At 44.9% G+C, this 15,129-nt stretch overlaps 4 protein-coding genes across 16 annotated transcripts in view; 2 read left to right on the top strand and 2 right to left on the bottom strand.

Annotated features, from left to right (window-relative positions):
* The window catches only part of CDC37L1 (cell division cycle 37 like 1), a 26,130-nt gene extending 23,803 nt beyond the window's left edge, over positions 1 to 2,327 (bottom strand). The window contains exons 1-2 of one of the 2 annotated variants that reach the window (XM_033511333.1): positions 1,620 to 2,327; positions 1,288 to 1,397 (exon numbers count right to left, since the gene is read on the bottom strand). In XM_033511333.1, coding sequence (XP_033367224.1) covers positions 1,288 to 1,320 — 33 coding nt within the window. In that variant the 5' untranslated portion in view covers positions 1,321 to 1,397; positions 1,620 to 2,327. The remainder of the gene's footprint in view (positions 1 to 1,287; positions 1,398 to 1,619) is intronic. The other variant, XM_033511334.1, reaches the window with a different exon arrangement.
* Positions 1 to 9,500, top strand: part of LOC107198254 (C-type lectin domain family 2 member B-like) — a 22,641-nt gene extending 13,141 nt beyond the window's left edge. The window contains exons 4-10 of one of the 3 annotated variants that reach the window (XM_019005343.2): positions 3,737 to 3,808; positions 5,295 to 5,344; positions 5,972 to 6,064; positions 7,352 to 7,450; positions 8,118 to 8,290; positions 8,644 to 8,750; positions 9,169 to 9,500. In XM_019005343.2, coding sequence (XP_018860888.1) covers positions 6,007 to 6,064; positions 7,352 to 7,450; positions 8,118 to 8,290; positions 8,644 to 8,750; positions 9,169 to 9,382 — 651 coding nt within the window. In that variant the 5' untranslated portion in view covers positions 3,737 to 3,808; positions 5,295 to 5,344; positions 5,972 to 6,006 and the 3' untranslated portion in view covers positions 9,383 to 9,500. Of the gene's footprint in view, positions 1 to 3,736; positions 3,809 to 3,967; positions 4,126 to 5,093; positions 5,131 to 5,294; positions 5,345 to 5,971; positions 6,065 to 7,351; positions 7,451 to 8,117; positions 8,291 to 8,643; positions 8,751 to 9,168 lie in introns of those variants that run through there. The other 2 variants (XM_015615114.3, XM_033511335.1) reach the window with 2 other exon arrangements.
* Positions 4,349 to 12,424, bottom strand: LOC107198253 (butyrophilin subfamily 1 member A1-like). 7 transcript variants are annotated; one of them, XR_004495517.1, is made up of 5 exons: positions 12,143 to 12,424; positions 10,994 to 11,100; positions 8,738 to 8,911; positions 7,270 to 7,758; positions 4,349 to 6,000 (listed from the first exon to the last, which is right to left on the bottom strand). XR_004495517.1 is itself a non-coding variant. In XM_015615107.3 (4 exons), the coding sequence occupies exons 2-4, from the start codon at positions 11,954 to 11,956 to the stop codon at positions 10,158 to 10,160; spliced, it is 711 nt and encodes a 236-aa protein (XP_015470593.1). In that variant the 5' UTR covers positions 11,957 to 11,976; positions 12,143 to 12,340; the 3' UTR covers positions 9,607 to 10,157. The 7 variants fall into 7 exon arrangements, 2 of the variants coding, with proteins under 2 accessions (XP_015470593.1, XP_015470596.1); XR_004495516.1 differs by having other exon boundaries at positions 4,349 to 7,758; positions 12,143 to 12,340; XR_004495518.1 differs by lacking the exon at positions 7,270 to 7,758 and having other exon boundaries at positions 12,143 to 12,340.
* A 60-nt stretch (positions 12,425 to 12,484) lies between these two features.
* LOC107198255 (E3 ubiquitin-protein ligase TRIM7-like) lies at positions 12,485 to 15,128 on the top strand. Of its 4 annotated transcripts, none has more exons than XM_015615116.3 (7): positions 12,485 to 12,599; positions 12,810 to 12,972; positions 13,307 to 13,402; positions 13,940 to 14,152; positions 14,238 to 14,260; positions 14,375 to 14,484; positions 14,751 to 15,128. In XM_015615116.3, exons 2-7 carry the CDS (start codon positions 12,910 to 12,912, stop codon positions 14,891 to 14,893), a joined length of 648 nt encoding a protein of 215 aa, XP_015470602.1. In that variant the 5' UTR covers positions 12,485 to 12,599; positions 12,810 to 12,909; the 3' UTR covers positions 14,894 to 15,128. The 4 variants fall into 4 exon arrangements, with proteins under 4 accessions (XP_015470602.1, XP_015470601.1, XP_015470604.1 ...); XM_015615115.3 differs by having other exon boundaries at positions 12,699 to 12,972; XM_015615118.3 differs by lacking the exon at positions 12,485 to 12,599 and having other exon boundaries at positions 12,698 to 12,972; positions 14,380 to 14,484; positions 14,751 to 14,868.
* The last annotated feature ends 1 nt before the right edge of the window (position 15,129 follows it).

Raw genomic sequence — 15,129 nt, 5'->3', positions numbered from 1 at the left:
AGATTTCTCTACCGTTTGAAGGAGATAAAAAAGGGTGGGGAGTGAATTTGAAAAGACAACAAAACCAACCACATAAAACCCCAGCCTGCAATCCAAAAAACCTCAAAAACAAGTGAAAACAAGCGAAGAAGCAAAAACCAAAATGGCAAACCTCTCCAAAACAACTGCAAAAATAAGCCCAAAACAACACCAGAAACAACACCAGAAGCAAACAACAAAAACAACTCAGAAGAAAAAGAAACCCCACCAGGTCCTCAAAACTTGAGCAAAACCCAGCTGTCTGCACCCACCCAATTGCCTGCATCAGTGTGCTGACAGTCCCAGCTGTGCACGGAGAGATGCATATGGGTAATATCTGTCACTCACAAAAGCTTTTTTGAGTAGAAATTTGCAATGTTTATATATGAGCTTTGCACGATGTGCCACCTGTCCTCTTGCCTGTGTTATTTCAGTAACTTGAAGCAAACCAGTTTGATAAGCTTTTATTGATTCCACAGCTCAATTAACAGTGTGCCTGAGGCACAGACCTTTCTGATCCTCCAGCTTAGGGTCTCACCTGTGCCCCCAAAACTGGTCTTCATCCCCATGGTAAGAGGATTTGCAAACCTTGAAATCTCCTGCAAAGCTGTAACTATGAGGATGGGGCTATTTCACCTCAAATATTGCCAGAAAATGTCTTGTGGGATGGGCATCTTGGGGTGGGTATTTGTCAGATGGAGGTTTTGCTTTTCTCTCCATCTTCTGCTGTCACAGAGCAGAGCAGGAAAGGGTTTTTTTTGCAAACCCACTTGTGTAGAGCATTGCATCTATTAACTTCAAAGTCCTTGGCTCTCAGTGTCCCGCACCCTTCACCCATCTCGTGCAGAGAGGGGCCAAGCCTATAAAACAAAAATTGTACTGCTAAAGAGGAGGAAACTCTCCAAATTTTGCAGAAAAGGAGTAGTTGGATGGGGTTATTCTGCTCCTTTCCTGCACTGTCTTACTCTGCATGCATCCTTTCTTGCTGAAGGGATGACCAGATTTGAGGAGAGTTGCTGTGCCTGTGGTAAGATCTGCAAGGAGCAGGTGTGGAGCATGAAAAGCCATGTTATTGCATGGGTCTGATGGGAGCTGTGAGGTTACTGTGCTCCAGTACAGTTCCCCAACTTTTGGTCTACAGAGCTTTACTGGGGGGAGTACAAAACTCTTGCATAAACTCCAACATCTTGGACAGATGGGTCAGGCATGAACTGGGTCTGAAACAGAGCAAGGCTGCTGTTTATACTGACAAACTGTGGATACACTCACATTTTGGGGTTGAAAGGTGTGTTGTCCACCCATCTCCACACCTTCTGATGTGACCTTAATCCAATCCACACAGGTGGTGGGCTCTTGCCTGTAACAGTCTCGATGTGCTCCTGGAAAATAGAAGTGATCAGGTGTTCCAAAATCTCTCTGTGGAGGGTTTCATGGCAGTCAAATTTACAGAGTAAATCTGACTCCCAAATTCATGAGACATGAATGTCTACAATACTTTGAATGCTTCCCCAAACCCTCCTGTTGCTAGGCATTTTTTTCTTCCTGCCCACCTAAAAATAAGGACCTTTATGTCCTTTTTAAGCCTTCTTCTCCCCATTTACCTTTTCTTTCTTGTCCTGGAGCACCACCAGCTGGGAATCCTGATTTTCACAATTTTTCATGCCTTGAGTCCAGTTTCCCAATTCTTCAGAAAGCCAGTAGCATCTTTCCCCATGGAGCTGCCAGTCCTGGGGACACAGCTTGCAGCCAGCACTGGCTGAAGAGGAGAAGAAGCCGTGAAACACTCTGAAGGGTTGTCAGGTTATTCCCCAGCCACCAGCTGAAGGTACTGAGGGATTCCCCATCCCACACCCCAGCTCTTTCCCCATTGCTGAGTTTTTTCATATCCATGTGGTTTTTGCAGCCACTGGAGAGAAGGAGGGTTACTGGGGCTGGGTGACCACAAGGACATCATTGGCCAGTGGAGGTGGAGGAAGAGTTGCGAGGAGCCTCCTCCCTAGGGCTGATGAAGCTTCTCTATGAATGAAGGATCAGGTAAAACTGCATGGAAAAGAGGATTCTTCCTTGCAACATTTCTCTTTGCCAAATAACCTTTGTGGCCTCACAACCCCAAGGGTTTCAGGGTCTCTTTCCTTTCAGGAGAAGACACCCACAAAGCTGTCACCTGAGCATCTCCCAGCAGAGTCAGATGGGAAGGGGGGATTACCTGTGGGGCTGTCCCCTTGGGGCTTGCAGAAATACCTCACCAAGGATGAAAACTTGGATTGCTCCACCTGGTTCCTTCCCTGGGTCCCACTGCTTAGCTGTGGAATGCTTGTCACCACTGGCTGTGGGGAGCCCTGAAAAACTTAGAGTAGTAATCCAGAGTGAGAAGCTGCAGCCATTTGGGGATAAAAACCACAAACACCTCAAAACTGCTTTCATTTTCTCATGCAGTTGCTTAAGCCAGGCTGAAAAACACAGCTTGCATTCTCCACCCTTTTTTGATAGCTATGGGTATAATCTAAGATTACTGGGAATGGGTTTATTCTTGATGGGTGATGTCACATCTCCAGAGGACAACCTCGTCCCCTCCAAAGACTGAAATGCTGAAATTAACCCAAATTTCCCCTCCCTGGCTGCTCACTGGAGTGTGAGATGTAGACAAGAGCTGGTTACTCACCCCTCACACTCAGCACCACCACCAGGACCAGCAGGATGAGTTGTCCCAGCCCACCAGCTATGAAAAGGAGCCTGTTCCACCATGGACAGAAGGCAGGTGCTGAGAGAGGCCACATTTGCTTTAAAAAATAAAAGATGAAAATGCTGGGGGTTTAGAGGTGGGGGAGGAAAACCCCCTCTGTCAAGCTTGTGAGTTTGAAAAGAAGTTTACAGCTTTTTTCCTTCCTCCAAAAAAGTAAAACACCATTGATGAGGTCTAGAGTGAGGGTGGTTTCCCAGGAAAGCCCCTCTCAGGAGGAGGGGCTGCAGGGGCCTCAGAAGCACCCTTGGGCACCCAATGATGAAGCTTAGAGAATTGGAAACCTTCTGAAATTGGCTTAATTTAGGGTTCTTAGTAGAGATGGGAGTTGGTGAGACAAAGGTCACTCCAGCTCTCATCTGCATCAGGATTCCAGACAGGATCTCAGCAGCTGTCCTTCCAATCCAGATGTGTTGGCTCATGTTGGGTTTCTTGGCACCCATTTTGCCCCCCAGGTGAAGAGTCTTGGAAGCAAAATGGCTTCCAGATATCTGTCACCCTCTCCCATCCCTTCCTTTCTCTTTTTTCTCCTCTTTTCAAGTCAGGATCCTACCTCAGAAGACATTTAACCCACAACACTGCTCTCCATGATCTTGGAAACCTCAACACGGAGATGAGGAAGCAAGCAAACCTAAAAATATACAAATCCAAAAGTCTTCCCAAAATTTGAAAAAAACATTTTCCCCCCAAAATAGGACTTACCACAATGCTTCTCAGCAGGAGAACAATCCCCAAGATGCCTTAAATCAGCATATACAATTTCCCCAGCCATAGTTGCCCAGAAGGTCCCAGGAGCAACCCAAAAGTGACAACGTCCTTGGGCAACCCCTTGCCTTGTGAACTATGCACTCATGTCTGCATCTGGCTCCAGGAAATGGTGTTGGCTGCGACTTTTATCTGCTTTTTTTTTTGTACATGTGTATATGTATATGTGCAAAACCAGCATCCGTATCTGTATTCTACACTCTTCCCTTGTAGACGGAAGGTGGTGAAGAAATGAATGCCCTGCAGCCAGGAAGAAGTGGCACACCTGGAGGTGTAGAAACATCTGTGAGTTTGGTAGTTGTGCTAAATATCTGTGGAAGCAGAATTAATAGAAAATAATTTCAGGAAGCCTTTAAATAAAGTTTTTGACTGTGAGGTTGAAGCATATCAGGAGCTGGATCAGTGTGACCACAGGCAGGTGGGGAGAAGACAGGTGACATTTGGTGTTTCTTCCCCAAAATATGGACTGGGAGTGACTTGAAATGCCTTTTGTCCCATGTGAGTTATTCTGCTGATTTTGAGACAATATTTGGCCTCTGTTTTATCCTGGAGCAGAGAGATCTGGTGTGGTCAGGGGTTGCCCAGCTCCTGCCCAGGAAGAGGTAAGAATCTGGATTTCCTGCAGACTGCTAATGATTTTTATTTTATTTTGTTACTTTATTTTATTTTGATTTTTTCTCCTCCAAGTCCACCCTCCCACTCCTGATGTATCCTCTTGCACCATCTAGACCTACCTATGTTTTTGCCAGGTTTTGGGCTCTTTGGCAAATGCATGGAACAGCCACCAATTTCCAGCCTACAACAACCTTTTCCCCCTCTTTTCTCTTTTTTTTTTTTTTTTTTTGTGTTAATCCCAGGTTTTAGTCAGTGCCACAACATCCCAAAGCAACACCTTTTTATAGCGGTAAAAAAAAATATGTTTTTTCCCTTGAACACCCAAAAAAAGGCAAGGAAAAAAGCACAAATTTGCCCCAATACCTATCAGCAACCAGAAAGAGGCTAAATAAGAGGATAAACCCAAAGGTCCAAAGGGTCCAATAGGAAAAACACTCCGTTATTTTATTTTTTAATTTTTTAAAAATTTTTAGTTAGATAAAAAAATACTTTTATTTTAAATTTGTGTTTATGTAATTTTTATTTTTATATTTTTAGTATCTCATGTTTATTTTTAGTTTCTCTTCCACTCGCAGCCTTTTCTTTGTCATTGAAAGTTTTTGTGGTGAGCTATCAGCCACCCTTCCTGCCCTGTGCACAGGCAGCTGCTCCAGTGGTGTGTGACCAATGATTACAAAAACCCCCTTAAAAATACAAACAAATTAGGTTTTAGGGTAAAACCCTGCAGCTGGGTAGCTTAATTGCAAGAACACTTATTTTTTTATATTTTTATAGTTAAAAAAAAACCTTAAAATGGGCTGAAGGAAACTGTACTTCATCCTTGTAGAATCCCTGAGGGCTGTTCTGGGGTGCCCTGGCATCCTGGAACAGAGTCATGTCCAGCAGTGTTTCCTCCAACTGCACACTAAAAAAAAAAGCATTTTGGACAATCTATCTCCCTAGCTGAGAAAAAAAATCCGGAAATGCTGGAAAAGAGGAAGAAGTGATGCCAGGTGGAGCTGGAGGGGAACCCCTGTTTCAGTGGGTGGGCAGGTGGCCCTGGGCATCACCCTTCATTGCCCTTGAGGAGGCACAGGAAAACCCCACAGAAAACAATAAAATAAACCAAAACAACTTTTCTTTTTTTTTTTTTTAAATACTTTGTTTCTCTTCACAGGAGCAGGTTGTGCCTGGAGCATTGGGCTTGTTCCTGCAGAGCAGACACAGGTGACAGGGTTTGGGATGGGCCCAGGGGCTGCGGGGAGGTGGTCTTAAATTTTGTTTGGAGGGAATTTCAATTTCAGGGAGAAGTTTTTAAGTGCAGGAGAAAACTGAGGAGATTTTAATAAGGGGAGATTATTTTAAGTGGGAGGAGAAAACCTTAATTTTGGGGAGAAAATATTAATTGAAAAGAAAATATTAATTGAGGGGGAGAAGATGTTAATTGGGGGAAAACCTTTCATGGGGAGAAAAGTATGCCATGGAGGAAATTTAATTATAGCAGAAAATTTTAATTGCAGGGAGAAAATGTTACCTGAGGAGACTTTAATAGGGGAAGATTTTAATTGGTGGAGAAAACTAATTTGGGGTAGAAGTTTTATTGTGGGGAGAAGACTTGACTTACAGGGAGAAAATTTTAACTGAGGGGAGAAAAATATAATTAGGGGGATAAAACTAATTGGGTGGAGAGGAAATTTTAATTGTAGGGACAAGATTTTAATTGTGTGAGAAAACTTCAGCTGGGGAGAAAAGTTGAAATGTGGTGCCGGGAGAAAATTTTAAATGGGGAGAAAATTTTAATTGAGGACCAAAAGCCTTCATGACACCTCTGATAGATGGAACTTTGCTTGGCAGGTGTTTGTTCCACTTGTGGAGGTGGAACCCTGGAAATGGAGGAAACGAGAGTTTTTTCAGGACTTTCGGGCATGGCAAGGAGCAAGCGGGCAGGTAACTGTAGGGCAATGAACTGTAGAATCACTGGATTTGGGTTTTATTTTGATACTTCTGTAATTTGAGAGAAAAACTCAGCTGAAGTAAGGTTGTTGGGGAAAAAACTTTTTCTGGTACTTCCCCTGAGGGAAAATTTTTGTCACTCAGCAGATAGAATTTTTGCTCTAAACAGACCGAATTCAGACATGATTCTAATTTAGTATTAACACTTCCTGAGGCTCCTGAGTATCTGATTATTTTAGGCATATTTTTTCTCCACAAATATTCCAATTTTCTGTATTATTCTGGATTAGAATAAAGAAATTTTTGAAGAGTTGAACTGTAGAAGATCTGGAAAAGAAATTTTGTGTTTAAATCTAGTTTGGACACATCAGAAAGTATGTATTATTGTCTTATTTCCATGGAGAAATCAGCTTTCCCTTTTGCCCTGTTTCAGCTTTCCTGATTTTGCTCCTATCTCTATCAACACTTTGGCACACAGTAAAGTAAAAAAGGGACTTTTGGAGAATTTTCCATCATCTTGTTCTACACAACCAGTGACCAAGATTTTTGAGGAATGGATTTACTTTATTTAGCACATTTGTGACTTTTTCAAATTTGATTTTTTTAAAAAAATTAAATTTGTTGATTTTTCATTTGTTTTTTTAAATTTTTTTCATAGAGCTTTTTAAAATATATGTTAAAAAAATATAGCATGTTTGGCTTCTGACTTACTTTCTGATGTTTTTTCAGGAAGAAGAGGGGAGAGGAGGGTTTTTTGCATGACATTTGGTTCATATGATGGGGACAAAAATGAAAAATATTAAACAAAAAATGGGGGAAGTACTACTGGATGAAAACACTAGAATTTTTGGATAAAACCCCTGGGAAACAGAATTTTCTTTGGCCATGGTGAAGGGAAAGAGCATATTCTGGATCACAAGATACAGAAATGGAGGTACCATGGCCCAAAGTTTAGTCTTAGTTTAGGTGGAGAAAAAAAACTCCACTGAGCTTTAATAATGAGGTAAACCCCAAAAATTAAAGCAAAGTTTAAATCATGGTACATTTCTGGAATTTGCATCTGGAGCTAGGGAGGAAATTGTACCCCAAAGAGCTCCCATAAATAAAAAGATAAATAATTGTGTTCTAGGTGAAGAAGAATTTTTGGTATTTCTCACTCAAAATGACACTAAGTCTACTGGCATTGGTATGAGTCCAACCTTTCATCATCTTGGCATGACCTGTAGCACTTTGCTGCCCAGGGAGCCCTCTCAGAGGCACTGAAGGTCTGTTCTCCTGCAGGTCACAGCGTGGAGATGAAGCCAGAGGCACGTGTCACCTGCCAGGTGGTGCTGGCAATGCTTTTCACGGCTCTGTTCATCACAGCCATCGCTTTTGCAGGTGAATGCTGAAGTTTTGGTTTCACAGATAACATCTCTGAGATATTTTGTATGGTTGCATTTGTGACAGATCTACTTCCATGTTCCTGGGGAAGACAAAGCCCACCCAAGCTGCTGTTCTCTCTGGTAGGAGGACATTCCAGAGCAGTCTTCCTACAGAAGACCAAACCCATCCCCTTGGTGTGGGAGCTGATGTCATTTAGAAACCCTTAGAAAATCAACAGGAAGCGCCATTTCAGGAGTACAGTATTGTTTTCAGAGAAGAAGGGGCCTGGAGATGCAGGCATGAGTCCCAACAATTCAAGAAGTCTGCAGGAATAAGAGAATATTTTCCCTGTCATTTTCACTACTTTTGCATTAATGACAGAGAGCAACACCCAAGGGCATGTATAGGGATAGGGGTACTCTGAAATTCCTCTTTAAAAGGCAGTTTTTTAAAGTCTACCATCCTGTTTCCTTCTTTGAAAGTGCAGCACCTGTGTTTCTTGTCCAACATCACAAGCGGAGCCATGATTTGAGCTTATTTTCTCACAGAATTTCTCCTGGTATCTTAATTTTCCTCTTTGCCCACAACTGAGGCAGATGCATGGGGAAAAGGATGATCTCCTCACACCAGAGGGGTGAATGGAAGGTGCTGCTGGTTAATGCTGTTCTATTTTTAACAACAGTGCAGGCTCTCCAGCCTCATGCCCAGCCCTGCTCTCAGTGTCCCTTTGACTGGATCAGGTACAGAGGAAAATGCTACTATTTTTCTGAGGTTGAGAGGAACTGGACATCCAGCCGGGACAACTGCTCAGCACTTGGTGCTTCTTTGGCCATGCTGGACAGCATGGAGGACTTGGTAAGGAGACCTTGGTAAGGTAAGAGGACCTGCTCAGCGCAGGGAAAAAAAAACTCAAAAGCAGTGTATTTGAAATATTTTGGTTTCTTTGACTGCTCTTCCAGGATATTTTTTGAAGGTCTAGGGTGAGAAGTTGGGGAAAAGGGTATGTCATCCTGGGTGTCTTCAAATTCCTCACCAAAGCCAACTGCTGCAAGAACTGTAGGAATAAACTCCTGTTTCTAGATGACGCTTTTTGGTATCAGATTCACCAGTTCAAGCCCCAAAGAAGCCCTAAAGCAGCAAGAGCAACTGGTAAAACTAAGATTTTTGGCTGGAAGAAGATAAAAAACTTTCCTTTTCCTGTCTTTCAGAGCTTTGTGATGAGATACAAAGGCATCTCAGAGCATTGGATTGGCCTTTTGAGGGAGGATGAGGAGCAGCCATGGCAATGGGTGAACCGCTCACCTCTGTCTCAGCTGTGAGTCCATGTTTTTCATTATTATGTTGTTGGTTGGTGCTGCCTCAGCTGCAAAACTTGCCTTTCTTCTTGAACTTGAGGTACATCCAGAGGTAGCAATGGGACAGTGTTTGAGAAGGGCAACATTGCATCTGGAACTGATGTTTGTTTTCCCCTTTGACCTAAAAGATGGAAGTGGTGCATTTGGTGAGAAATCCTAAATTTAGATTTTTATTTTGTTTTTTTTCTTGCAGAGGTTTGGCTTTCATTGATATTGAATTAGTTATATTCCTATAAAAGAAATATATATAGATCTTTTGGCATGTTGGTGCCCATGAGAACGCCTGAGAACTGAAGCTGAGGGAAGCCTATGTGTGACTTCACTCTTTTTTCCTGCCACCACCCCATCTGAAATGGGTTGTGTCCTCTGTACTTCCAGGTTTCGGATCCATGGTGGTGGGCTCTGTGCATACCTGGATGACAATGGGCTCAGCTCCTCCCACTGCAGCATTGAGAGGAGCTGGATTTGTAATAAACATGAGCTGAAGGTCTCAAGCAATGGCAACAGGACAAGACGGCCTCCAAACCTCTGTGTCAGCTCCCTGGGTGCCGCAGGGAGGCCTTCTCACTCCCAGATATTTGGTGCACCATAGGTACATGAGAGAAAACCTCAAAAAGGTTTTGAATCCCCTGGGCAAGGGGTTATTGGGGGTTCAAGGGGACAAACAAGGTGTTTCTGGGACAAGGCAGCCTTTGGGGATCCACATGAGATAGTTCTTGAGAATATGGGGGGTGGGGTGGGGGGACAGGGCAGCCCTGGGGGCTCTTCTTGGGTTTGGGGCAACTTGGTGATGGCCCAAAAGCAGACACCTTCTACTTCTTAGAGAAAAATAAATTTATTCTTTTCTGAGCATATTTACATATTAAGTACTTGGAAATACATCTCAAGCGTGCGGAACAGCAGAGGAAAAGGGTAGGGGCAGTGGGTGTGAGCTCATCCTGGTGATGATAAAATCAGTTTTAGTATAAGGCACAGTGGCTGGTATTAATACAAATCCTACAGAAAGTAAGATTTTTAATTTGTGCTAGAAGACCAGCCAATCACAGGCACTAAGGTCAGCAAAAAGAACCTTCAGAGGAAGCTGAATTTGGGGGAAAAAGTGAAGTTTTTAGCTCAAAACAAGCTCAGGGAAACCCAGCTTCAGTTAATGAGCTTTGTATGAATTTAAAAACTTTATATGAGCAGTGCTGAGCTCAGACCGAAAACCCCCTGGACATAACCCAAAACAGAGACATCTAAGATGGAGGCAGGACCATGAACTGAGTTAGAAATTAGTCCAAGAGTTGGAAAATAAGAATTAGGGAGTATCAACCAGCATTTACAACCACCATGATGCAACCAGCTTTTGGGCGGATCCTTCCAGGGCATCAGCCCTTGGGGGACAGTTTAATGGTTGAGAGGAGCACGCAAAAGTAGGGGAAGACCTTCTCCCCACTGAAGGAGGCCACAGGAAAAGTGAAGATGCGTTGACGGCGGCTGACGGCGTAGAAAGAAACCTGTCCTACCTCGTAGTCCAGGTAGACCCCAATCTCCCCATTGAGGAGAGGGACAGAGGTGTTGGACGGAGCTGTGAGGGCAACACAGAGCTCATCATATTTCTGCAAACCCCAGATTTCAGTGTTGGGCTTGAAGAGGACCCGGCCTTTCCTCTGAACTGACTCACGGGCCACCCCCACAGCCCAGAAACGTCCATTGGCCTCCACCTCCCAGTAGTGACGGCCCGAGGTGAAACCCTCACTGCCCAGCATGCATGGATCTGTGTCAAAGCGGCCTGGACCCTCAGGCCACTGGCACTGAGGTCTACCCCAGGTGGCTTCTTTGAGGTCTTCAGAGAGGATCACCTCTGGACCCACTGTGGCTGGATCCAGGGTCACGTCCACTGAAAAGCAAAGCAGAAAATTAATCGGAAGCCAAATTTAAGCCTAGGGAATACACACTCCCAAATGCTTTTACTGGTGACTTTTCAAAGAGAAAGGGAGAGGAAAGGTGAGGCTGGAGATGTAAGTGTGAAGAGGTGGAAGCTGGAGATGGAGCATATATATCCAGTTGAGGTTGGAGATGGAAGAGCAAAGAGATGGAGGTTGGAGGCAGAAGCCCTAGGGAGACAGAAGATGTAGCTGGAGAATCTCCAACTCCATTGAACATCTCAGCCCAGAAAACCAAGGAACAGGAACTTTGCTCCTCTCTAGCCACCTCTGATTACCTTCAAACTGTTTGGCGGTGTGGTAGTCCAGGGCAAGGTCCCACGTGCATGGCCGTGGTTTGAGGAAGAAAGCCATTGAGCCCTCAGTAATTGTGCTCTCTTCCTGACTGTTGGCAGAAGACAAGGAAAGAAAGGATAAAATTTAATTATTATCCTTCAAACACTCACACCTCAGCTTCTGCCCCTTTCTATGTCAAAAACATGTGCAACCACCACTTTTAATCAAAGTACTTCAATAAAATAGAATTCTTTTTCTTCAACAGTTGCAACAAAGCTTTGTTCATTTATGGGAATACCCTTGGAGATGGGTTAAATCAATTAATTCCCTGATGACTATGAAGGGAACATGAGGAGGACATTGGGATAAACCCATCTCAATTGTAGATACTGTTATATCCCCAAATCTACATTTCTCATGCTGGGTTAATGTAGAATCTATTCATTTTAAATCCATCTCTGCCTCCACCATTCATCAATCAAATATGACAAAGTTTATTTGAGTGGGGAAATTCCCTAAAACTGAGATAAGCCACATTCTCTTCTCACATCCAGAGAAATCTTGTGACGGGGAAGAAATTTGCTATTGACCTTGGGGAAAATGTGTATGGGAAGATAAGAGCTGGCACCAAATGGCCTCAAATTCTTCCTCTGTAAGTCAGTGTGGGGTTTTGCATGCAGGGAGGGGATTGCCTGTGTTAAAGGGCCCTGTGCATGAGTAATAAAGCCCCAAAATAATTGAATAAATCATGCTGTTACAGCTGAAAACCAACACGTTGCTTCTTTCACATCTGCCTTCCTCAGCAAATCTGCAGATAAGGGGATTAAAGCAGCTGGGTGATGAGTAAAAGAGGAAAAAAGGTGAGATAATCACCCAAATGGAGATAATAGCAGGAGCCATGCTGTTTCCCACTCAAATTCCCCAGCTGGATTATTATAGGTAGATGAGAAGCAAATAATCACCATGACCCTCCACTGCAAAACACCTTTAAATCCAAAACAAAGATCTTGAGACCAAAGCAAGGATAAACCACTTCTCTTCTTGAGTTCATGGGACAGGGAGGGGTGCAAAATCCCCTTTTCCCAACCCCTACAGACATTAGGGTGATGCAACCCCCCTATCACCACTGGGACTTTCCCCCCCACTCAAACCTTGGTGCTCTTCTTGCTGTCACTGGTGCTGTTTTGGGGTTCCTCCAGACGGTTTTCTTCCACTGGCTGGGTTTTTTTTTCCTTTTAGGATTTTTTTTCTTCCTCTCCCTGGCACAGGCTCAGCCAAAGCTCAGTCCTGTCTCAGCCTCTGCCAGCTTTTATCAGCGAAGAAGGGAGGAGCCTTCCAATCTCTTGCCTGCAGATGGGGCCATGACGTGTTTAGACGCCTTCTGCACCATCTGATTGCCCCTTTTCCCCCCATTTCAGGGCCATTTATTTTCTCAACACAGGCACTGGGGAGGGAGGGGAGGAAAATAAAGGCACTGAAAAAAAAAACAAACATTATTGCACGGCACCACAAAGGAGAAATTGGTTAAATTTTGCCCCCCCTCGTTCCCCAAATCTGACTCTGGCCCCTTACACATGATGGAGATGAACAAGCTTGGAGCAGTTCTAGGTGAGGAATGTGACAGCAATTCCTAGAAATAAGATAACCTTGTGGATGTAAAAAAAATGTTCAAAGAATACTTGTGAGTGATGACATTTGCTTTTCCAGCTGGGCAGCTTGTGCCAGGAACTGAGCACAGGAACACCCAGGGGCGGTTCAGGGGCAGGCAGCTTCACCCTTTGCCACAGCCAACTCCCAGCACTCCTTTCTCTTTGCCAGGAGGGCAGCATGGCCACAGCAGCTGCACAAAACTTCTGTGCTGACACTGGCCAGAGCTTCATCTCTCAGTGCTGAAGAGAGAAAAGCCCCTCAGGAGGCAATGGGTGAGCCACCACAGGCTGTGGTGATGAAGACTTTTGGAGAAGCAGACAAGACCTGCGAGGTGAGATCACCTTCCTATGACCCATCAGGCCTTCCCCCTCCCCCTCCCCCTGAAAAAAAGGTGCAAAGTGAAAACATTTTAATTTCTTTGTGGGAAAGCAAAGCTACAGTGCCTGCTCCTAGTTATGGGAAAAACACAAAGTGAGTTGATCCCAGCATTTCCAGGGAAGGCAGTGAGGGGGCTTTTTTAGGGGGATTATTTGCTTTCCTACCCCAAATAATGTCAGATTTTGAAGGCAGGATTATACAAACAACCTGGGTTTATTGCTTCAATTGTTTTTGTTTGTTTGGTTGTTTGGTTTATTTTGGTTTTTTTGTTTTGTTTGTGTATTCAGGAGAAAATACAGTCTCACCTGCAATGCCTTAGGAAGGTGTTGGCAGCATTTCTGGACTGGAGAGTGAGTGAAGAGAAGAGACACCAGGACTACCTGGTACAGGAGTCCCCTCCATTCTTCAGCAGCCTGAATGGGTCTTTGGGTATTTATTTTTCCCCAAGCTCCTCTTGAAGAAACACGTGGGATCATATCTGAGAGGCAATCTGGCGCCCTGCAAAGCCCTACACCCAGTTGGAGTGGTTTGGTGCAGATCCTGGGCAGGTTTGGCAAGCACCACCTCCATGTGCAGCTGCTTATTATCCACACTTTAAACCAATGTCATGGCACTGCTCATTTTCATCCCAGACTGACTCATAAAGGGACGTTTGTTCACATGGAATTAATGCTTCCCCCTGCTTCTCAGGGCCTGGATTGTTTTTGGACAGAATGCAGAGAGGAATGGCAACGGGGGAGGGGAAAGAAGAAGCTTGGGATGAAATACTTAATTACCCCGCAGTTGCTAATTAGCTTTGCTAACCAGCCTTGCCTCAGTGTTGCAGCCCCCCTGGCTACAGTTTAAGTACTTTTATCCTTTAACTCAAAAGGGGAAAATTCAGGGCTGGGGGTTGCATCTGGGTGTTCTGTCTCCTCCAGGAGATGAGTGAAGCCAAACGTCGCCGCATTGAGGCTGAGTTCGAGCGGCTGCGCCGGCTGCTGGCGGAGCAGGAGCGCACGGCGCTGGGGCGGCTGGCTGAGCTGGACAACACCTTCGCAGCTACCCACGCCGAAAAATCACTGCGGGTGGCCGAGGGGGTTGCACAGCTCCACAGACTCATCGGGCAGCTGGAGGCCTGTTGCTTGCCCCAGGTGAGTGCCCGCCTTACCCAAAAGCTCTCCCAAACTGCTGCCTATGAGGTCCTTAACTCCCCCTTTTCTCCCTTTTTCCTTTTAGGATGTTGGGAGCATCCTAAGCAGGTATGTGGCAACTAGTTGCTTCATGTCCCTGTCACTCCAGCTGCGGAGAGGGCTTGGCTGATACGTCCGTCAGGTAACAACATCTGTCCCTGTCATTTCTTTTCCCTCCTGGAGTGAAGTGAGACTCCACCTCCCCTCGGGACTCCCCAAGGAGCTGGAAAAGAGCCTGAGCTCCTGCTGCCGCCAAAGTGATGCTCTGTGGGAGGCCCTGGAGAAATTCAGAGGTATTTGGGTAGAAATCTGATATTTTAGAACAATTCAGAGGTATTTTAAGAGAATTTGGAGCCTTTGGGGAGAAATGCAGAGGTATCTGGGATAATTCAGATATAGTAGGGGAGGAAAACAGAGTTATTTTGGGAGGAGTTCAGTTGCATTTTGGGATAATTAAGTTATCTGGTGGGGGAGTCAGAGGCATTTCAGGAGGAAGAGAAATTTGTCCAAGGGAAAGGTTCTGCACCTTCTCACTCCCCTCCTTCTTGCCTCCTCCCAGACACGGATCCCACCATGGGTGTCCCCACAGCAGAGATGACGCTGGAGACTGGCACGACTCCTCTCCCACAGCTTTTGGAAGAGAGAAAAAGTGTGCAGTGGGATGAGGAGCAAGGGCAGGACGAGGGCAGAGAGCCCCGTTGAGACCAGGAGCTGGCTGGCAGCTGTCACAGGGGTCATTGCCGGGAGATGTACAATGTGGGCACAGTAGCTGGACTCTGCAAGATGAACCCTGTGCATCCTCATCTCAGGTGCTGCCGATATTCCTGGGGACACAAATGGTTTTATGACAAGCTCCCCTCCCAGCTGCTTTAATTAGTAACCGATCTTGTGCTGCTGCTCACCATGTAGGTAACGAATTAAAGAAAAACAAAACAAAC

Source organism: Parus major, chromosome Z (assembly GCF_001522545.3).
Source record: "Parus major isolate Abel chromosome Z, Parus_major1.1, whole genome shotgun sequence".
In the NCBI taxonomy this organism is placed as follows: Eukaryota; Metazoa; Chordata; class Aves; order Passeriformes; family Paridae; genus Parus; species Parus major.
The sequence above is the reverse complement of the archived record's forward strand: the minus strand, read 5'-3'. Positions and strand labels throughout refer to the sequence as shown.

What these genes read in the sequence shown, in the direction of transcription:
- LOC107198253 (XM_015615107.3), bottom strand. Translation starts at nt 11,956, where the DNA reads ATGGTGATTATTTGCTTCTCATCTACCTATAATAATCCAGCTGGGGAA. An exon ending in CTGCTATTATCTCCATTTGG is followed by an intron (nt 11,101 to 11,864) that starts GTGATTATCTCA and finishes TTCTGCCAACAG; the next exon opens with TCAGGAAGAGAGCACAATTA. An exon ending in CACCGCCAAACAGTTTGAAG is followed by an intron (nt 10,670 to 10,993) that starts GTAATCAGAGGT and finishes TTTGCTTTTCAG; the next exon opens with TGGACGTGACCCTGGATCCA.
- LOC107198255 (XM_015615116.3), top strand. Translation starts at nt 12,910, where the DNA reads ATGGGTGAGCCACCACAGGCTGTGGTGATGAAGACTTTTGGAGAAGCA. An exon ending in AAGCAGACAAGACCTGCGAG is followed by an intron (nt 12,973 to 13,306) that starts GTGAGATCACCT and finishes TTGTGTATTCAG; the next exon opens with GAGAAAATACAGTCTCACCT. An exon ending in GGCCCTGGAGAAATTCAGAG is followed by an intron (nt 14,485 to 14,750) that starts GTATTTGGGTAG and finishes GCCTCCTCCCAG; the next exon opens with ACACGGATCCCACCATGGGT.